A 22,818-nucleotide genomic window follows, 5' to 3' on the forward strand; every position below is an offset into this window, starting at 1 on the left:
TTTTCACATATCGTATTTTAAAGACTTTACACAAAGTAAAGTGGTTTGGTTATTTCGATAACACACAAAAAGGCATAAATGCTTTATAATACATTTCATAATAATGATGGCAACAAGGGAAAGTAACTGAAGGATTTTGACCAATTTGTGAAAATACTTTTTATTTTGACAAACAAAAGTTATGTCAATTTAAACCTCTATTATAATAATTGTGTCTATAAAACTCATTGCTCTGTGGTTGTTACTGTCATATACATAATACTTGTAGCCTGATTCTGAACATGCTATGTTTTTTTACTTGTTAAAGGTAATTTGTATTCAAAATCACTTTATGTATGTTCTTATGACACTTGACCCACAACCAACAGTAACACATTCATTCTGATAATATTATATTATCAGAATTATTATATAATATATTATATTTCACCTGGTTAAATAAAGGCTACAAACAAACAATTAAATCTAGGTAAATCTAGGTGTCAAAAAAGTGAAAATCAAAAAAAATTTCATTTAACTTTTATTCATAAAGATAAGAAAATTAACAATTTATATTTACAGTAATGGCCGGGTGATCTTTAACGTTCCCTAATTAATTTCCAGCATACATTAATAATAATGTCGTCATCATTTTATATCAAGAGTAGCTACACATTGGTAAGATTACACGATAATTTCATTAATACGAAAATAGATCTAGCAAATATATAAATTAGAGAAAGGATATCACATTGAAAGCATAACTATATCCTAAATAACCAATCTATCTCACGAACACTTTCATGTTAAAATACTGACAGTTTAAACAACAGTTACCAAACAAAGTATATCAAATATATTGTTTTTAATTGAGATCTAATCCTGCCTGATAGCAAGATCCTCATAAATATCTGTTGAGTCATGAAGGTCATTCCCATCTCCAAAGCAGCAGCAGTAAAATCCCCATTGTTGGATTCTCCTTGTATGTCCATTGTTGTCATCTGAGCCCTTCTCAGGATTTCCTGTTTCAAACACCTAAGTGAAAGCATGAGAAGATGCTGATTAAGAGGCAGTGTGTAGAGACTACATGTGCACTTCAGAGTCCCCTCATACCTTTGGTCTTGGCCTTGACGATAAACTGCTTGCTCTTCTTCTCCAGTGTATTGGAGGCTGTGCAAGTGTAGGTCCCTGGCAGCAGTGAGGAGGAGGTAAGAGCTGCTTCATCGCCCATCCCCTCGGGAATGGGATTGGAGGATTGCCAGCTGTACACAGGCGTAGGGTTCCCTGTGGCGGTGCAGTTTAAGGTCATTTCAGCACCTACTGTAAGGTCCAAGACCGCTGGTACCGGATCGAGGAAAGTAGGGGGAACTAGAGCAAAGATCACAAGGATTAAATTCAGCATATTCAATTGAGCGAACATACAATTCTATTGAATTAGAAGTATGTATACAGGGTAGCTTGAAAATTTCACCAATGGATCATAAGAGTGTTATTTTAACATGTAATATTACAAAATTGATCATTTGTTGATTTTATTTTTGCATTATTTAACACTCCTGTTATCCTTGGGGTCAATTTGACACCATTCAATGTTTAACGTATCTAAAAAGATGGTTCACATTATTTGTTTTGCTTAGTATTTCATGACTTTTCCTATTTTAGTGAGGACTATTGGGTAAACATAAAATGAACATGAAGATCATTTTTAAATGTCCTGCACGCACTTTGTATGCATTGGTGTTCCTTGGGGTCAATTTGACCCCAGGCTGTTTTAGTAGTATAAAACATGTAAAAATGTCAACATTTTTTTTAACATATTTGTGTTGATTGTGTAGGATGATATTGAGGTGACTATTACATGCAAATGTTTCATTGTAAAACATTTTTTATTTTATTTATATATTTTTGATAGTCATATAATAGGAATTCTGGACATATAAAGGGGTCTGTGGGGGGGGAAGGTTGGGGTAATGTTTTATTTAAATGGTTATTTGTGTAGTCAACTAAGACACCTAAAGCACCAGAGACATACATTTTGGTTAAAATTTGGAATATGATCATTTTCTTGAGTTTTAAACTACGAGGATAAAGGGTGTAAATCAAATTAAAGTAAATCTGAGGATAACAGGAGGGTTAATATAATTTTTCTAAATCTCCAAAGCTGTCCTATAAATGTAAAATGTTGCCTCAAAATTCTAGTGTAGTAGAAATATACTGTATAGTCGCAGGAAATGTAAATACTCGTGAAAAAGTAAAACTAAAATACTTTAGTAACTGTATTATATCCACAACATTAAAAATATGATAGATATACAGACACTTTCTCCACTGCTATGACAGTCTTGCACTAATGTACATTTTTCACAGATTTTGAAGTGACTGTTATTTTGTATATGAATTGATTGTTGTGCTTTTATTTATGTATTAATGTGTGCATATGTATAAAATGTGTCTGTTGGTTGTGTATTTATAGGTATATACATATTTGTATACATATTTTTATAAATATTTGTATTTTGTATTCGGTATTTCGATCTCTCTGTCTGTACACACAAACTGAAAGATTGACAATAAAGTTGACTTCGATGATAACTGTTTTTGCAGATAAGCCTCAGGACTTACAGTACACAGAGGCATTGAGAGGCTCCGAGGTCACAGTGGGGGGGGGCTGTGGTCCCTCTGGTCCGAGCTCCAGCTCCGCTACGCACCTGTACTGTGCTCCATTTTCGGCTTTTGTTGGTGTGACCATAAGGATAGAGGACACTTGGACAGGCGATGACGATGTGAGTTCAGTGAAGGAGTGGTTGTATACCTCAGTCTGCCCCTTGTACCACCTCAGGGTTAGGTATTGAACCGGAGCAATGTTTTGAACCTCGCAGAGCAACTGGTACTCTTTTCCCTCCACCATGGGGCCAGAGTGGTTCACAGGCCTGATGGAGACACTATCTGGGGTTTCTAAATAAATAAAAAGTTCAAGTCAAACAGGTTCATGTAAGTCAATAAGATCATTTTCTACACTGTGTGTTAAATAAAGGGTTGACTCACTGTAGAGGACAAGGTTGAGTTTTTCCTCACACTGTCTGGGAGCTGTGAAAAACACACCATAACAGATAGGCTCCTCTATCCAATCAATGAGGCTGTCTACTTTCCACTGGACAGACAGGTCCTGTTGAGTGTGTGCAGCACTGATGACAGACTCCCAGCCCAGGACCCGAACCGGGCGAGTGGCCTCACAGCTGACCGACACCGGCTCCCCAAAGCCCACCACCACCCTGGAGGGCTTCAGGACGAGAGAGCAACCTTCACCTGACACTGGGACACAATGGGTGGAAGTATCAGCATCAAACTTACAGAGTAACCACATTTAAAACAGAATGGCCTATTCCAGAGTAATATTCCATTGAGTATAGTTATTGATTGACTTGTCATTGTGTACATTTTGCAGCTGCCAAAAGAGGAGCTTATTTTAATGACTATACGACTCTTAGTCTTAACCTATAATATTAATGCATTAAATGTATTTTCTTTATATTAATAATCTTTACTGGAAAGTAACTCTAGCTGTCAAATCAATGTAATGGAGTAGGCTACACACATTTTCTAAATATTCAGACTTAGTTACTTTTCACAAATGGTCATCTCCCCCAGCTTCTTTTCACTTGTTGCACTCGGCCTCTTTTCGTATGCAGGCTGTAATGTTACCGTGTAACAACCTATATATACAGTCTATGGTAACAACCAACAACACAGGAAATCAACGCAATCGCCTGTGTATAATTACACAACACTACATTGATTATGATGTATTTGTAGGCTATGCCATGTCAACAACATGTTTACTTTGTGGGCCCTATAAGGAATTAGGCCTACAGCTTAACTGTCAGCCCGTCATAATTACACTTGTGAAACATACTGCAGTAATAGAAATACTAACAGGCATATTTTCACGCTACGGAGATCAACAATCCTAATTACAATATAATTAGTGATTCCGCGAGGAATAAATAAAGCAATGCTTTAACGTGTTGTTGCTCTGATTGTCGGTCTCACATTCATTTTATCACAGACTAGATGTCATCGTTTTCCAGAACATTTCCGCAACGAACGGCATCTATAACCCCAACAAGTGAGAAAACAACAAAAATCTTACCGGAGTAAATCATGCAAAGTGTCAGACTCCATCTAAAAAATGTGTTTCCCATGTTATCTTGTGCACTGAGCCGTCGATTCAGGGGCGAGAGAGAGAGAAAAATTCCAACTTGTACAAGCTTGGCAACCCTGCAGGGAACTATGTTGGAACAAAAGGGCCCCCTTCATCCCAGCTGACTTTGGGCGGGGGGGGGGGGGGGGGGGGGGTGAAAGGGAAAGAGGGAAATTTAACAGGTGGCAGGCCTCTGAAAAACACAGCGAAATCCTTTGTACTGCACTGCTCTTATATAAAATGCATTATAAACAGGACATTGCAGGTCCCACCTTAGACATTCATATTACATCACCGGGAATAATATTGTACTGTGAGTACAAGATGAATACATCAATTTACAATATCCGTTTAAAACCCTATAGTCTTAGAGAACAATATTTGGTGTTCAAAATGTTGTCAATTTTGAAATATACCAATACACCTTCAATGCATGTATAATCATTGTAATACATTTATAGCATGTTTTAGTATAAAGTAATTAATCTATTCCAGCAACCAAACTTTCCAAATATCTTTAAACTGAAATAATGCACACACATATTTACAAGAATCTGAACTTTATTTAATTTAGGTCAAGGGGGGATGTTTTGTTTTTATACTTTCTACATTCCAGCCTTAGGTGTGACCATGTTCTGCTTTCCAACCAGAGATTTGATCTGTTGTTTCGGCCATCATGACTGGCTGTGAACAACAGCCTGTTTTCAATTCTGCTAGCATTCTTGTATCCTCTTGCTTCTGAACTCCATGCTTTGTGAAATCCCAGCAGGCAGGAGTATTAGTACAGCATGTAGCTTGTAAACCTCACACTGTGACCAGAATGCAACACAGCATATCCGCTCTGACCGCAACTGCAGTGCAAGTGAGCAAGTAATCGGATGCTCTTTGGTGTGAGAGCACAGCTGGGAATCTCAATGTACAGATTAAAGTTCATGCTTCACTTTCAATATGCTGCTCTCTCTTCAAGTTCTCCAGAGAATTATGTTCAGTTTGTGTTTCTATCATAACCTTTTTTTAACTCCTTGACAAATTCAGCAATATCCACTCTGCCAGGTTGTTATAGCAACACAGTCAGAGCATACACAAACAGTGCTTTCTTGCAAAACCTTTAGTGAAAATGACAAGGACTGAACATAAGGAACATGCCTTCAGAAAAAAATAGGTTTATATTGGCAACCGTAGGCAGGATAACAAATGCTCTCCTTTACATTCACTTTGTGCAATACTGATTAGTATGGCTGCCTGATCACCGCATAATGTAAGCCAAAGAGAGAGACAGAGAGAGATCCAGGGGATTTCCGTCTATCCCTCATTTAGTATTCTGCCTAAGGATTTGGGGAAATTAACATTTTGGATAAAATAATCAGTTATTTTCCCTTTAAAACCCCTTGGATCATTCACAACGTCCCTTTTTTGAAAGAATTCGTCTTTGATAACAGCGGTTATCAATGAAGAACAGTCTTTTGTTTTATTTTTAACCAATACATCAGAAAAATAGTATATCTGACACAGGATTTAGTAGCTCATAATCACGTCATTTTAATAAAAAGCATCTGTTCGCATGTCTTTTCATATAAAATTGAAGGAACGTTACAGAAATTGCATGGTCAGTCTTTTCAGTGCAAAAATAAACCAACATTCCAGAGCTGTACCAACGCATACTAAAAAAAAAACATTTGGTAAAAAATATTTTACATAACATGAAATAGCACAATTTATTCATAAAAATAAAACTGCCCAGTTGCAGTACAGGCACTCTCAAGTAATTACTATAACAATTGTAGTGTCTGGAAAGTATGTAGTGACCATTGACCTGAGTGGATAAAAACATCATGTAGAATAGATCAACTCCATTTTTGCCTTAACATTTGGTCTTGTTTGGTTAGTTGAAAAAAAGGATAGAAAACAAGCGATAATGCCTGTAATAACTTTAAGGCAACAATGGTTGTTGAATCAGTACCATTCAGTAGTATCCATTTGTGCAATCTTATCATTAGACATTTTGTTTAAGTTATAAGAGATGAGGGCTGCAGCTCCTGACTGCCAAAAGGCAAAGCGGCCACTTGGAGGCAGAATAACTCTATAACAATTTGACACACCCACTTTGGCCTTATACATGTAATAGTGTTTCTAATACATTCTTCTATCAGCTCTATGCAAGATTCCAACATACAGTCTATACTCATTTCTTAGAAAAACTTTTGTCTCTTCCATGCTCAAATTCCTTCCCCATGTTGTTGCTTTGTTGTTAGACAAGTAGCATACAGTTGGTTTACCAGAAGTGTTGCTGGAAAAACCTTCCTGCTGATAAAAGGTGGCTGAGTTACTAAGACAGAAACATACAGCAAATGTTCAGGCCACAAAACCAAAACAAAGAGCTTAAGGAAGTTAAAAAGCTCTGTAGAGCTGCAAAGTTGGATGTTAATGCTCCGTTGCGCTTGCATGCACCTAGTAAATAACCTGGGTTAGAGTCAGCTTTCGTGCAGGACACAGACTTCAGACAGGAAAAGTGTGTCTCTGACCGCAGAGTGGGAAGCTGGGGAGATGTGTACTAAATATATCCCTGGTTTCTCCATGTAACCTGATGTCTTGAGCTCATGTAAATGTACCGTTTGTTAATATAGCAATATTGATTAGTGGAGCTTTACAGACAGCTGAAGCGATGCAATGTCAAAGCTACAGCACCCAAGCATGATAATGACGCCACAAAATAGCCGAGCAAACTGATTATACCTCTAGGCCTTTAAGAGACATGACAATATGTTAATCCAAGCACCAAAAAACGTTAAAAATGTACTACTTACATGGAAAACCCATGCAAAATTGAATAAAAAAAAATTGGCCTCATACAGGTCCTGATGAGGCAAGCTCTCCTTAGAGATAGCCGACTTTGCTGAAAGAAAACGTGCCATCAGGTTTCACAAAAAGAAGACCGCCAATGAAGAGCACGGCTCCCAGGAACACAAATCCTCCAACCAAGGCTGCAAAGGTAGTGCGGTTCCCTGTGGGAGACGGGAGTTTTTGTTACATTCTGTCTCAGCTCATCTGTTCAGACTATCTGGTCATGCAGCAGAAGAGTTTCTCTGTTTGTGATAAACCACACATCCCAAAATAAAGATTATTGCTAAGAACAAAGCAATTAAAATTCCAGCAGTGGTTCCAGGGTGACTACCTGATGGAAAACAATAGCATTAAGAAATTATAGAATTATCAAAACTGCAAGACAATAATAGAGTTGCTGTAACATTTTATGAAAAATATCTTACTTGGAGCTTCGATGACTGTGAAATACTTGGTGCTGGAGCCCTGGCTATTAGACGCTGTGCAGTTGTAGGTCCCTGGAAGCCGAATGGATGGGGTCAAAATGAGCTGACTGTCATTCTTCTTCGTCTGTTGTATTGGGTGTGCGAAACCCCAGCTGTATACCGGCATTGGGTTTCCTGTAGCAGTGCAATTCAACATTATTTTATTCCTAGCTGAGAGTTCAAACGTCTCATTTTCGGGGTTGGTGAAGGTTGGCGAGTCTGAGGAAAAAATGTGTTGAAAATACAGACAGAGAGAGAAAAACAGAGAGAAATTCAGACGCAAAACAAACACCATATTCTCTTTAAAAAAACATCTAGAACTGTTATGGCTAATTCAAGATTGTATTAAAAACTTACACAGTACAATCAGTTTTTGAGGCTTGGACTGGATCTTAGGAAGGCTTTGTACCGGTGGCGAAAATAACATATTTGCTTCACACCAGACCTGAGCTCCGTTATAGCCTCTTTGAGCAGTCAGATTTAAGACGGATGAAGTATTGACTGGAAATGTAGTGTCATCATTAAATGAGTCTTTATAGATTATAGTATTTCCTATGTGCCAGACCACAAAGAGGTGTCTTATTGGTGCAACATCTACAATGTCACACTGCAAGCGATACTTTTCACCCTCGACCATGTGGTCCATTTGACTTGGCTGAGAGATGAAGTCCGGCATTTCTGTATTAAAAAAAAGAGTGGCAAATTGGCAAAATAGTCAAAAAACTATCCAAAATCACAAGCACTGAATGATCAAAAACTCCATTAATAATTAACAGAAAGTTAAAAGCTACTTACTGTAAACGGTAAAGCTTAGGGTTTCTGAACACTGAACACCATTTTCGAGATTAACGAAGCACTGAGGTTCCATTTTCCAGTCCTTCACAGAGTCTATTTTTAAGGCAACAGATGATACCCCATCCTGTAGTCTTGTACCTGTTCCGTACATAGCCTCCCAGCCCATTGAATCGATCTGGTTGGATGTTGAGCTGCAGTTGAGTGAGAAGGGGTCTCCAAATCTCACCACAACTTTGGGAGGGCTGAATTCAATTTCACAGGAGGAACTCACAGGATTTCCTAAAAGCAAAGGGTAAATATAGTTTACAGTATACACAGTAAAAAAAAAAGTAGAGTTTTAAACAGCATTATTTTTAAAATATAGGTGTTTGACCAAGCAAAAGCTGATGGGACACTTGCAGTGATAATTGTTGGATAAATAGTAGGCCTACTTCACACCACAGATAACATTGTGAAGAAGATCTTTTTTTACAATTGTTACAAGAAAATGCATGCAACTGTAAAAGTGTTTACACTAACAATACGTTGTGCCCTGCTCGTTCTGATAGTTGAAAACGTTCTTAAATCATTCCAAGTGTAAACATTAAATACATTAATATTAGTTACCAAAAATAGGTCATATATTTTACGCCACATATTCGTGTCTTATGTATGGCTGCCCTGATAATGGTTCAATTTCGACCCGCTGTTATAAAAAGCAAACCATTTGAGTCAGATCAGCCTTAAGAAGATAAAGCAAACAATGGGCGGAGGTCAGCAAAATACAAAAACAAGTTGGCCTTCTAACTTTGCATAGCCTACAATGCAAAACACTTACCTGTAAACGCTATAAAGACGCTTAAAACCAGGAACAACTTCATGATTTATCCGTCGTACAAACCAGAAGCACTTTTAGGACTAAATAAGATTACAAAATAGTACAGTTGATTAAATCCGAGTCCTTCGAAGCTACTTTCTCTTTCACTTGGTGACCGTGTAAAAGTGAGATGAAATCACATCGTAAGCATAGACTGTATGATCGTAAAAAGGTACTGTAACATTATCCATGTGTGATGCATTGACGTGCTCCTCGTAATTTCCAAACATTAGCCTCTAGAGTAGCATGTGTTGGTCGGAAGTAAACAGTGTCAATGGTCAATAGGCGGGACTGAATGCAGGATTGAAGGAAGGATGATTGATTTGTTTAGTCTGCTTTATCGACTGATTTATTAATCGATTGAATAACATCCGAAAATTCGCGTTCCAGATAAACCTCTCCTCTAAAACAGGAAGTGTTTCTTGATTAACAACAATATTTCCTACAGCATTAGAAGGCAGCAAATATAGGCTGCAATCCAGCTCGTAAAACCGGCTGGCTTCAGTTAACAGCACCCTCCCGTGGAGTCGGTCCAGCAACACGTTCAGACTTGGAAAGTGTGTGCTTTGTATGGAGCCAGACCATAGTTTTAGAAGAGCAGTCTACAGGATAGATAGTGCTGCTGGAGGAACACGGATATGCACGCCCCCTCTTGGTTAGATTTAATTAGATGTTAACTCTTTAGATTTATTGTTTGTTCCTCCTTCCAAATATACAGACAAGACACTTCAAGTGTAGGATTTCTCACGGGTCTATACTCTAAAATAGATTTACCAGGCACGGATACATTTGCAGTTTTGGATATAAACAACAGTATTGCACTATATAATTGTTGCTTGAAGACACAATAATAGTGTTATGTAGCTTTGTATCATACATTTATACACATCATGAGTATTCATGCAAGGTTTCGATAACAAAACAATCTGTTTTAAAAGCCATTTTATTATTAAAATACAGTTTAACATCAGTCACAAATATTTACAGCTTTATTCACAAATCTTTTCATGTCCCTCACATTGAATTTACATTTACACACCGGACTGTTCTCCATGTTCAATACTAAATAGTTTTACCTTTGCTGTTTCTCATAAATAAATATAATTGTTTTGCATTTACATAAAACATCCGGAATCTAAATTGTAATAGGCAATAAATGCCATTACAACTGTGGCACAAGACAATTTGTCCCATAAGGCCAAAGCCAGACACAATAAGGCACAATGGAGCACCTGGCACAGAGAAGGCTACACACTCAGAAAGAAGTGCAGAGTGGCTTACAAAGAATACTAAAGGGACAATGGGGTCAATGAATAGTATGTACAAGCAATACTGTGAGAAGAGCTGATTCAATGTCACACCTTCTGAGAGGCGAAAACACTGCAAACTTCCTGTTAGTAGAAATTAAAACCACAGCAGTTTAAGGTTCAGGTTCAGGTTATTTATTTGTACCCGGGGTCATCACTTCCTGTGCTTTACAAAATCCTGTTTGGTTTTTAAAAACAATTTCACACAGAGATCTGAGTTTGAGTGAATATTAAGGGGGCATAATGAGAAGCACAAGCGTTGGTGAAACCAATGTGGACAAAAAACATTCATAATCATACTTAATATGTTCCATAGTGAAAATACATTAAAACAGTTTTCTTGGCATTTTGAGCCCTTGCTCCTCTTCTTCCTTTCCAGTGAAAAGGGCAAATCCAGTAGTAAATATAAAAGTCTACATCTCAAGCCAAGGTTCATTATTTTGTATGATTAGATTATTCCATAAATGGTCAAATACTATTGTATGTGGGAAAATAGATGCAGGCTTGTCCAGTGTGAGCCTGCAGGCTGAGTCACACTTTAGTTTCTGGTGGCAGAGAGATGCATTCAGAGTGGTCAGCTGTTCAGTCTGTGCTACCCATAGATGTTCTGCTAAGACAGTTTAGTCATAGGAAACTGCATGTCACATCCGTAGTGGGCTACGTTGCCACTTTGAGTGTCAAGTTTGGCATTTTTAAGACTGTAGCGACGCATCTTGGTGTTCTTGTAGTAGATTGAGTAGATGAAGAGGAAGACGATGGAGATGGCAACTACTGTGACAGCCACAAATCCAGCTATGAGCGGAAGGTAGTCCTCTGTAAGGAAATCAAACAGGCAACATATTAACATTTATGAATATTAGAATTAACGGCTAAAAATACAAGTATCAGATATATTTCATGCTTCAACACATGCATATTATATTTGAACTTTTATGCCAGAAATATCATAATGGTTTCTACTGCAGGATAAATAAAGATGCACTTTGCTATTTGGATGAAAAACTGACAAATAAAAGTGTAATTCTAAATATAAACTTACAATTTGAACGTAAGATTAAGGCCAAGACAGGAAGACAGGAAGACAGGCTTATTGGGTTTATAAAATCTAAAACAAGGTACATCTACACTATAATGATAAACTATTACAACAGCAAGATAATAAAAATAAGCTTAACTTTCCAACAAACGTACCTTTACCTCCATCCATTCCTCCGGCAAATCGCTCAAAAAGATAACGGCGGCATTTTGTAATGGATTTAAATAGGTGGACAAAATCGTCCTTGAACCTGTATGTATTTTTGCTCTGCTCCTTAAGGTTAACCCCTACTCATGAAATATATTTTGCGAATAAAGGCTGTCTAGAGCAAAATAGTATGATCTAGTAAAATAAAGATTTGAGCAGCAGAAACTCATGAATATTAGTTTTTTAGTTTATATAACATTTTATATTTACTTGCTTCAACCCCCTGCAAGAGATCTGTTTAACTACATTTTTACCTTTTAAAATCACTTCCACTGCATGATAGGCGGAACCCACTTCATTCGTGGCGTTGCATGTGTAGCGGCCGGCTTCATACACCATGAGTGTGTCTCCAGACTTGTGGGGCACTTTGTCTTCGCTGTAGAGCCACTCGATCTTCGGAGGGGGGTGACCCTCGGCTTCACAGACAAGCTCTGCAGGATAACCTCTGAACGCTGGGATCCTCTTTGGAAGCTTGGTGGTATTAATGCTGGGCTTATCTGTTGAGAAATAAAGAGCAAAAAACATTATAAATGTGCATTTTTACAATTTCTTCCTCAAGGAAATTAACACGAAATAAACAATACTTGTTGAAATGGACAGAATTAACATTGAATTAACACAGGATAGAATAACATAATCCATGGCAAATACAAAACTGGATCATAATAGTAAACATGGCATAAAACTCAAAAATAGGATAAAATCAAATACATAACATAAGAGGGAAAAAACCCACTGAATAATAATAAAATAATAAAGTTATAAATATTAACATCTGCCTATATTTGCATGATGCATCAATACACACTGCGGAAGCATCAACATGTCTCCATTCTCTTCACTCTGCTGTTTTCTACATCAGTTAAGGATGTTTGAATCTTTAATAGGAAAATAGAATTTCGTATTGAGAGCACTCTCCGACAACCTCTCTTCATGAGTTTAAGTATGTAATTATCATTGACTGGCACACGGAAGTTTGACCACATTTCCCCTGTTTTAGCTTCTCTCCACTGGCTGCCAATTTATTTTAGGATCCATTTTTAAATTCTTTTATTTACTTTTAAATCCCTAAATGGCATGACCCCACCATACCTTGCTGAGCTGCTACAGCATTACACGCCGAACCGCCCTCTCAGGTCAGCGGACCAACTGCTCCTGAATGTGCCTAAAACCAGGTCAAAGCTCAGAGGGGACCGTTGCTTCTCTGTAGCGGCTCCCAAACTGTGGAACGCTCTGCCCCTGGAGATCAGACAGGCCTCCACACTGCCTGCTTTTAAATCGCTTCTTAAAACCCAACTCTTCTCCTTAGCGTTTTAACATTTGGCGTTTCAACATCTTTTAGAGTGTTGCTTTTTTTGCATTTAAATTGTTTTTTGTTTTTACTTGTACTTGTTTTATGGTGTGTGAGCTGAGCTGTGTTTTATCTATTTGCCTGTACAGCACTTTGGTCTGGTGGTTTAAAGTGCTTTATAAATAAAGTTGTATTGTATTGTATTGTATTGAATGTCCATCATCACTTGATCTTACAGTGATGATGATCTACTGAGCAGCAAATGTAAGTGTGATCTTACAGTAGACAGTGATGTTCAGAGGACTGGACATCATGTTTGGAGGAGGCTTTGGTCCTTCAGCTCCAAGATCCAATATCGCTTCACATCTGAACTCTGCGCTCTTGTCATTTCTGTCCAGAGTGAAGCTGATGGTAGACAACACGTTCAGCGGGGACCGGACAGCATTGATGTCACAATTTGTGTTGTTCTCAGGCAGGCAGCCACTCACTCGCAGTGAACCTGGACAATTGGGGGGGAAATTAAAAGTAAGTTGTTTGATTTTACATTTACACAATTAAAGTCTCTTAAATAAACACCTAAACCTTGCACATGGAACATGGATGCAATGTTTTTGTCCTTAGGTTGTAGAAACATACAAACAGAACAAAATAAAAAGTGGTTTGCAGATAGTATCATGAAATGAGTCAAACATAGATGCAAAAATGAGATAAACTGGTAAGAAACTAGTCATATCATGTCTAATAAAAACGTGATCACGTTTACAAATGTCCCTCACAGTCCACACCACTTTCCTTTCCACTAATAATGCTGGTTGTTTAATGAGCAACATCTGATTAAAAAAGGAAATGAGGCCTATCATCATTAGGATAACTAATGAATATGAAGGCTAATTACACATGTTCGGGGCTGTGTAGTATCTGTTGTCAGTAATCCTGTAAATACAAGTCCTAATTTGTCTTCCATGATAGGTTATATTAATGTATGCTGAATAATTTTCTTCATGTGGGCACATGTCTGTTTAAGCCCCTACACAGCTTCCCCTCAAGAGGCATTGTCTTCTGCCAGGTTGCCATTGTAAATAAGTTACCTGTTGTTACGACGACCCCCCCCCCACTCCACTAGAGGTCTCTGTCTTTGTGTTCTGCTGCCTGGCTCTTGTTTGTGTTTCAGATGATCAACCTGGGCCGTCTACATAAAAGGGCAACACCAACCCATACTGCCCTCTCACTCCTCTGTTGGACACGGCCGCGTCTTCGTTTCTGCTCATTTTCACACACCCATACACGCAATCATTACTGATAATAACTGACTTCCACATTTATTAGGTTTCTTAAAAGACCTGTGGTTTTTGTGGTATTGTAAATAAATATGCTTTTGTTACACTTAACTTGTCTGGTCTCCCATCTTTGTTGCAGCCTATGAGCCAGGCCGTAACACCTGTAATACTATTTATCAATCGAGATTGCCCACCATCCCTTGTTGTGAGAAGTATATGTAGGAACTTTTTTTTTCTTTTTATTGCATTACAGCGTAGAAGGAAGTAAACACCTACTCATGGCTGACCTGTGTTAACTTACGCTAGAGTTAAGCAGAGAAATACGCAATAATGTTTACATCTCTCATCCATGAGTAGGTGTCAATTGTTTTAGCATGGTTATACGGTTTGTGGGAGTAGAAAAAAACAGTTCCTACATGAAACACTTTCGGAACAAGATCTGTGGATTATCTTGAGTAACTGGGTCATTTTAGGTCAAGTCATGTCTTGATATTTTCAAAAATATTTATGGGCGCTGAGTACCAATATCTCTAACACTCTGTAACTAACACCCAAAACAATCTAGATTAATACATAACCCTAATTGGTAAGATTTGGATTTTGGGGTGAACAGTCCTAAAACCATTCCTCACCTTTTGATAAGGTTGTATTCCCTCGGTACCACTGCACAACGAGGTTCCCTGCAGGAGCAACGTTGGTAATGTCACACTGCAGCTGGAACTCCTTGTCCTCCACCACTGAGCTCAAGTTATCCACAGTAGAAACGGAGACACTGTCTGGTGTTTCTGAAGAGAGGAAATCACAATTTTAAATCAGGATTCTTCCGACATTTTAGAAACATGTTAAAGGTTGATACAAATTAAAGTCCAAAAGTTAGAAATACATACTGTAGAGGGTGAAGTTTAAATGTTTCTGGCACATTCCTCGTACATTAAATATTGCAGTACAGACAGGCTTTGGGTCCCAGTCTTTATGGGTGTCAACAGACCAAATCGAGCTGTTAATTTTGTCACCATGCAGAACCTGCCAGTAGATTTCTTTCGCATGAGTGTGGTCGGTTGATATTGCATTGCATGTCGCACGTTGCTTTCTGTCTTGGTATTGTACCACCATCCTCTCCGGAGTTATTTCGATGGGGCATTCTTGCCCGGCACCTGAGGAATGCAGAAGGGGCATGAAATGTTATTCAAAGTCTACACACATCCATTATCTTAACACAACATTTCCTCATCAAGGGTTGTGTTGAAATGTTGTGGAATGACTGACGAACAAAAGCTGGGTCTCAGAAGGAAACAGGAAAAGGCTCAGGAAGGATATGTCCCCCCTCCCATAGGAACGGTCTACATTTGCTTTCCTCCATTCTTTATGTTTGACTTTAACGTTATATCATTATCTCAAGATATATGCGTCAAATTCCCAAACCCAATTGCAATTCATTGTAATCTAAATTGGAAATGTACATACAATGTTATCAACTAACTGTAATATACACAGGATGTGAGAGGAGGTTTTACACATTAGATTAGATGGACAAAAGGTCATACTAACTAATTATTACACCCCTAAAGCACTTGATTTTCCATAATCCTTCACACAAACACACACAATTATTATGTGTTCCCATTCAAAGCACAACATCTGAATAGCCCGTTTCTTTTTAACTAGATAAAATTTACTGTTGCTTTAAATTAGCTCCTCATCACTCAGCACTCTACATAAATAGACCAATACAATCCCGTGCTTCGTTCCTTATAAATCTACCAGCCTAATGGGGCCACTTTAATCTCGAGTCGACACAAAAGAAAACATGAGGTCTATAACTTCACTCTCAACTTACTCGGTGTCCCGTTAGAAAGCGACAGCAGCTCTAACGCCAAGAGGACTGAAAGTAGACGAAGAAAGTTTAAATCTTCCATTAGAATAAAGTTTCTCCAGCTGCGGTCGACCCTCTTCCGTTAGACTGAGCGCCTCTGAGGTTTATCTTGCTTCCCCTCAGCTACATGGGACCAGCCGGAGGCTACTTGTTGACTTTTTGGAAGAAAGCTAAGCTAAGCTATGGTTGTAGGCACTGCTCCCAGCTCTACATCACGGCAGAGGAAATTGGGAAACAGCCATGGGAAACAGCCCTCCCCCACGCACGCACGCACGCGCGCACACACACACACACACACACACACACACACACACACACACACACACACACACACACACACACACACACACACACACACACACACACACACACACACTGCAAGCCCTCACACCCACGCTGTCTGTAATGTAACTATATGAGCGGTGCCAGTTGGCTACAGTGAGGCGTTAGCTTGTTTTAGCATTATGATAAAAAGATGGTTATAAAAGTGGTGAATGTATCCAAATGAGTCCCTTTAGAGTTCATTTGGTTCAATTAAAAGTGTTTGGTAAATAATATGTCGTAAAGGCTTACATTGACAATAGGTTTAAAACAATAAATATGAATTGTAGCCTACACATTACAAAATGAGAGTCTGTTCCCCAACTAAGTTAAGTGTGTTAAAAAAATGTGCTTAAGTTTTAGAAATATTTAGTTATCCAGAGTCTCTTTTTATAATACCAGTCAGACAGGAGAGCTAGTGGCAGAGCTAGGGTAGTGAAGGCTTTGAAGCCGTCAAGTGCTAAGTGCTGGATGAAGGAGATCGACATACGGAAATCCCATAATCACAGCAACATTTCAAGTACAAAGGCTGTTGTACTGAACTGGATAAGTCCTCAACTTACCTCGGTCTTCAAATATGAAAATACAGTGCCTGCATGTGCAAAGCAGTGCTCAATACGTACTCTCTAAGTTTGTGGTGCTTAATTGTTTGTTTGTAGCCTTTATTTAACCAGGTGAAAGCCCCTTGAGATCAAAATATCTCTTTTTCAAGGGTCGGGTGACCTGCAAAATTAATAGATTTTAAGCAATGGATTTTTGGTCTCTGCCCTCCCTCTGTTAGTATTGCAAATATATTGTATGTCAATATTTTGAGCTTCAACAAACAGCAAACTGAGCCTCAATAACAAGATAGCCAACAAGCCATTGGAGCCTTCAAAAATCAAGATAGGAGGATAGCTGCTGTTGCATTGTGATTGACAGGAGGACAAGTTATGTAGCGATAATGGAGTTCCTTCCTCTTGGTAGCCTTAAAGAGGACCCTCCCAACATGAACTGGGAATGCCCCTATGGCCTTGTGTTCGCTCAGCTAATCTGTCTGGTGAGTTCAAGTGGTTTCGTACTGTGAACTTGTTTTATACATTATTTCTCGTGATGTGCCAACTGGTGAGAACAAGCAGCACTGATCGGTGTTATTCCATGTTTATTTCATGATTTTCTCCTTTAAAATAAATGTTTGTGGTGAACTGGTTAAATTGTCATTTAAGGTCTTTGAAGTCATGGCTAAAAAAAACAACTTCTTATATTCGCCTATTCAGCAGCATTCTTTTTATTGTGCAAATAATTCAGAGCCTCCGAGATTAAAGGCTTTTTCTGTTCTTTCTTTGTTTCACTTCACAAATTATTGTTACTATTTGCCAAAAAGACAAGAAATGCACAATAATGTTAAAAAATGAATTAGACTGACAAAACTTTAGTTTTTGAACAATTCTGTAGATATGGCCAATATATATTTTTGGGGAATTATTTTGGCATCATAATCACATAGGGGAAATCTGATACTGTGACAGCCTAGTATACATAATATTGACCCTACCTTTTACCGTAACTGTGGCTGTTTTAGAGACATTTCCTCTGTCATTCCAGGCGTGACATGTGTAGGAGCCCTTGTTGTATACAGTAGCGTTATGGATGTGCAGACGGGACACTCCATCTTCATTTTCCTCCACCACATTGGCAGTCTGATAATAATCCCAGAGATAGTTTGGTCGTGGGTTGCCCGTTGAGGAGCACTTCAACCACACATCGGAACCAACATCAACTTCTGAGTCTTCAAGCTCGACTATCTGGGATGGTGGGTCTACAGACAACAGTGAAACAATATAAGTCATAATAGAGAAAAACGCTCAAACGAAAAGTAAATATTGAGGATTTTCATCAGAATAACTTACATACGACATATATCTCCACTGTGACGTTGATACTTGACAGATTGTTTGAAGCTGTGATCACATACTGCCCTGTATCACTTCTTGTCAAGCTTTCTGGAAGGGCCACATCATCTTCATCTTTAAACCACATAACCTCAGGTTTAGGAAAACCCTCAACAGTGCATGAGAGGTTGTGAGGAGCGTCCTCCAGTGCAGTGTAATTGCTCGGACACTTCAACTCTGGTTTATCTGGTAACAAAAACACTTGTTCTTTAGTATACAGTGGATTGACAATACAACAGCTAGCAAGTGGTGTTCATAGTTCACTACATTTATCAGACATTTATATAAACAGACTTTTATGTGAATTACTTTCCATGCAGTTTAAAGTTTTGTAAAGTTTTCATCTGTTCTTATTTGAATCTTGTCGGTGTGTTGAGTTGTTTAAAGTTGTTAAGCCCTAAGGGTTAAACCCTCACCCTAACCTAACCCATCTCAAGCAGATACAAATAGTAAAAGTCTATTTACACATTAAGGGATATGTAATAGTAACCAACAAATATAATAATGTAACAAGTTGGGCATTCTGCATGAAAAGTACTTGAAGAGTTGTATACCTAAGTATATTAAGATGAACAGACGTCTTTACTGTTACTTTAAGCCTTGATACTTGCAGTAGAATATTTATTTACTATTATACTGTAGTATTGCTTTTTAAACTTAAGTAAACCACTACTACAGATTAAAGGAACAATCCTGACAACAGGAAAAGCAGAACCCAGAATCTGTGTAAAATATATGTGCAAAATGTTGTAAATATACAGTAACCCCACCACTAATATTGTCTTTATGCTCATGTGGTTGCTGTTTGTGCTGATGACTGTGATACTCACACCACACTTCAATCCGGTGTTGCGTTGTGGTTGATTCAGCGCCTTCAGCTACAGCGACGTACATGCCTGCGTTCTCCCTGCTCAAAGGCTCGGTCGGTTCTATGGATGTTCCATTTTTCAACCATGTGACCGTCGGTATAGGATATCCCGTTACAGAGCATCCTCTTTCCAATGTTTCTCCTTCCAGTACAGCAGCACATTGAACTTCTGGTCCAACTATATAGAACCAAAAACAACAAGAATTTATGCTATTGTACTTTTATTCAACAGAGAAAAATAATTTTAGGCTTAAATGACACTTCTCCTTTTAGACATGCATGTAAGATAATTCAGGGCTGTAACTTGTGATTATATTCTCTTTTGATTAATCTAGTCATTCTTTTGTTGAATAATTTTTTGGGTGTAACATTTAAAAAGGGAAAAATCACAAATTGCTACAGCTCAAGGTGACATCACAAAGTGTCTTGTAGTCCAACAGGTCAAATGTTTGGTATTTCTTCTTGACAAATGACAGGATTAGTAGTTTAAACAGTGGCTTATACATTTTCAGTTGATCTAATTATTGCTTTATTGACCTAGCATTGGCTCTTCAAGTGCCCTTTTATTTTTGCAGACCTCTCAAAGGGCATTTGAATTACTTAACAATAATGTAATGGGTTCTTTATTGGCCCATGCTACACCCTTCCAACTGTATTCATGTGAATCAGGTCTGTACTGTCTCTGTAATCCGGCAGAAGAAAAACAAACCTTGATGGAGATAACACATGAAATAACAATAGAAATACAAAATACAATTGACAGTTTTCTTAAAGCCTATATAACTTAAATAGGCTTTCAGATTGGTGAGTGAGTATGCATTATATACTTACAAAATACTGTAATATTATACTCTTGTGAAGATGCATTTAGTTGTGGACCTTCAGGTCGGAGGTCCAAGAGTGCCTCGCATCTGAATGTTACTCCGTTGTCTTGTCTGGTCGGTATGAAGCTAAATACAGATGACTGATCCACTGGTTCCTTACTGGGATCTTTAAAAGTGTCTTCATAGACCATTTCATCTCCTTTATACCACTTTACGGTGAGATTTATAACAGGAGCTATATTATGGATGTCACATGTGAAGTTATGTTCCTCCCCTTCAGACATCTCCATACGTGGGTTACTGCTGGAGCTGAGACTGATGTTTTCTGGGAATGCTGGAGAAAAAGTAGATACATTTTTAGACATAGTATCAGACAGAGTATCATTCTGATTTCCCTCAAAATGAGCAAGACTTACTGTAAAGTACAACTTTAGGGTGCTTGAAACACTGCAGATAGGAACTATCCGGTAACGGGGAGATGTAGCATGAGGGAGAAATTGTCCATTCTGTTAGCTTCTCCACTGTCCAGGCCATATGGGTGACACTCTCTAGACTTTTGCCTCCTTGTGAAGCCTCCCAGCCAATTCCATCAAACAGGCTCTCCGATGTGCTGCAGTTGACTGACACCGAGTCTCCATATCTCACCACAACACTGGGGGGGCTCAACTCAATGGGACAGGAGGTAAATACACCTGCAGCTTGGGACATATTGTAGCACATTCACATAATTGTCACAAGAGAAACATTTCTTTGCATTTTTCCCTTTGTTTGTTGTATGTAAGTAAGGTGATTAAAATGCATCAACAACAGCTTAGTTGGTTTTTGAGTGCATGCACAATGTAATAGCAGCTAAATGGGGTAAAAAATAAACGTAAGTGTTTCAATTACCGAGGCATTTCCCTTAACTTGAATGTATCAAACAAGGTTTTAGGGCGCTGTGGAATTCTCCAGTAATAACTGTGATTGAATGAGAAGATATAGAGCAAAGAGTTTAATAACACATCCTGGATACAGATTAGATATCCAAGAAGGTGTTGTTTCTTTGGAAAATTTGAAGTTGGAAATAAGTAGAATGAAAAACAGTTTCAATTTTAGTTTGAGTAGAAGCCCATCAAATGAGCAGAAAGTCCCTGTTGTGCCATAGGTGCTTTCCCCAACTTTTCCAATTAGCCACCAAACGCCCTTTACTTTTAAATACTGTTTTAAAACAATTTTATGAACAAAAAACTAACAGTTGTCAAACACCAAACGTTAGAGAAATTGTATTTGTGGACTTAAGCCATTTAACATTCAGGTAATTAATTATTGAGGCAAGCTCTCTGTATCCTCAGCTTCTTCTAAATCTTTTCAAGACCTCACTTTGGTGTACATTCAGAACTGTGAAATAAATGTCGGCTGTTTTTCAGCTCTCCTTGGAGATGTGCAGCTTTAGTCAATGCCAGTAGCCTACTGTTACATAAATAGGCTTATCCAAACGCTTTTCATTTGAACAAATTAAGTAAGGGGCCGGATTTTAAGATATTTATATTCCATAAACCTTTGTTTGTGATGGCTGGTCAAAGGCTTTTAAAGTTCTTTGAAAGGTATTATTCTAAAAGCCATTTTCTAATAACCCAATGTGAAGCTCTTTGTTTGCCCTCCGTGCACAATGCGCTGGCAGTCCCTTTCTATATACCGCCCCCTTCTGGTTAAAACTAAGTTGTGCACCCATCACTTACACCTCACACTTTTACCTATTTGACATGTTATTGTTGGCGCTTGGTTTATTATAGCATTTGCTCGTATACAACGTTTTCGGAGCCCATTGAATACAAGCTACACTTCATGGTTAACCATTAAATATTCCCTGTGTTTAATAACAGTACAAAAATAAAGGTAACAATATCATACATTACAAAGCCTTCTGAGCATTATGAAGACCTACCTGTCGCACTGAGCAGGACCCCCACGAAGATTCGAATAAATGATGTACTCTCACTCATTTCCGTTGTTTACTCATTGGATTTTAACAATGTCCCTTCTGTCGTTTATCCCAGCTCTGCTCGGCTTCTCTCCTGGGCTGCAGTGTCCGGTCCGTAATAAACCAATGAAGTACATTCAGAGGAGAGAGCAGAGAGAGGAACACAGCCAGCACACTGGTATATTCTCTCTCTCCCTCTCGCTCTCCCCCTCTCTCTCTCTCTATTTCTGTACCGTCGCTGGTGGTTTGTGTGTGGGAGTCAGGCGATGTTACTTAGCCTAGTTGTTCTGCTGCTGTGTTGTTTTTAGCACATTTACATAGATTGATGTTTGTATTTTATAACCTGTAATTGACACAATCTGAGAATATCACATTCAATTGAGATTGGGTGGATTAAGATTTAGACCATTTAAGATTATTTGTGTAGCACCTTTGAACAATATGGCAGTTCAAACCATAATAGGCTTCAGGGGATACTACATGTGAGCTGCTTTACACTCCCAATATACATAATGGCTCAGCAGCAAATCTGTTTGTAAGTAGGTTTGAAACTGAAAATATCTCTGTTCAATTATCATATACATGATTGGAGTGTGTGCTGTTGATTGAAATTATAGAAATGTTTTACTGTGTTTACACATTTAACATATTATACAGTGGGGCAAACAAGTATTTAGTCAGCCGCCAATTGTACAAGTTCTCCTACTTAAAAAGATGAGAGGCCTGTAATTTTCATCCTGGTATACCTCAACTATGAGAGACAAAATGAGAAGAAAAAAAAATCCAG

General features: G+C 38.3%; 1 protein-coding gene across 1 annotated transcript; it reads right to left on the reverse strand.

The window, feature by feature from the left end:
* Window positions 1-503: 503 nt before the first annotated feature.
* LOC117451695 (hemicentin-1-like) lies at window positions 504-22,218 on the reverse strand. The gene is made up of 22 exons (XM_071203891.1): window positions 21,996-22,218; window positions 20,488-20,769; window positions 20,079-20,405; window positions 19,210-19,425; window positions 18,338-18,565; window positions 17,983-18,246; window positions 15,142-15,408; window positions 14,887-15,039; window positions 13,258-13,476; window positions 11,941-12,183; window positions 11,061-11,256; window positions 9,098-9,117; window positions 8,281-8,559; window positions 7,843-8,163; window positions 7,447-7,704; window positions 7,066-7,182; window positions 4,989-5,082; window positions 4,130-4,290; window positions 3,025-3,291; window positions 2,602-2,934; window positions 1,093-1,347; window positions 504-1,014 (listed from the first exon to the last, which is right to left on the reverse strand). The coding sequence occupies exons 1-22, from the start codon at window positions 22,051-22,053 to the stop codon at window positions 1,007-1,009; spliced, it is 4,566 nt and encodes a 1,521-aa protein (XP_071059992.1). The 5' UTR covers window positions 22,054-22,218; the 3' UTR covers window positions 504-1,006.
* Window positions 22,219-22,818: the final 600 nt, after the last annotated feature.

The sequence above is a fragment of the Pseudochaenichthys georgianus genome, chromosome 8 (assembly GCF_902827115.2).
Source record: "Pseudochaenichthys georgianus chromosome 8, fPseGeo1.2, whole genome shotgun sequence".
Taxonomy (NCBI): domain Eukaryota; kingdom Metazoa; phylum Chordata; class Actinopteri; order Perciformes; family Channichthyidae; genus Pseudochaenichthys; species Pseudochaenichthys georgianus.

Excerpts from the sequence above, each read along its gene's own strand:
- LOC117451695 (XM_071203891.1), bottom strand. The coding sequence starts at position 22,053 with ATGAGTGAGAGTACATCATTTATTCGAATCTTCGTGGGGGTCCTGCTC. Across the intron at positions 9,118-11,060 it reads CAGTTTCCTATGACTAAACT|CGTCTTTATAGCGTTTACAG; the intron begins GTCTTAGCAGAA and ends CCTGGTTTTAAG. Across the intron at positions 8,560-9,097 it reads CGTCTTTATAGCGTTTACAG|GAAATCCTGTGAGTTCCTCC; the intron begins GTAAGTGTTTTG and ends CTTTGCTTTTAG.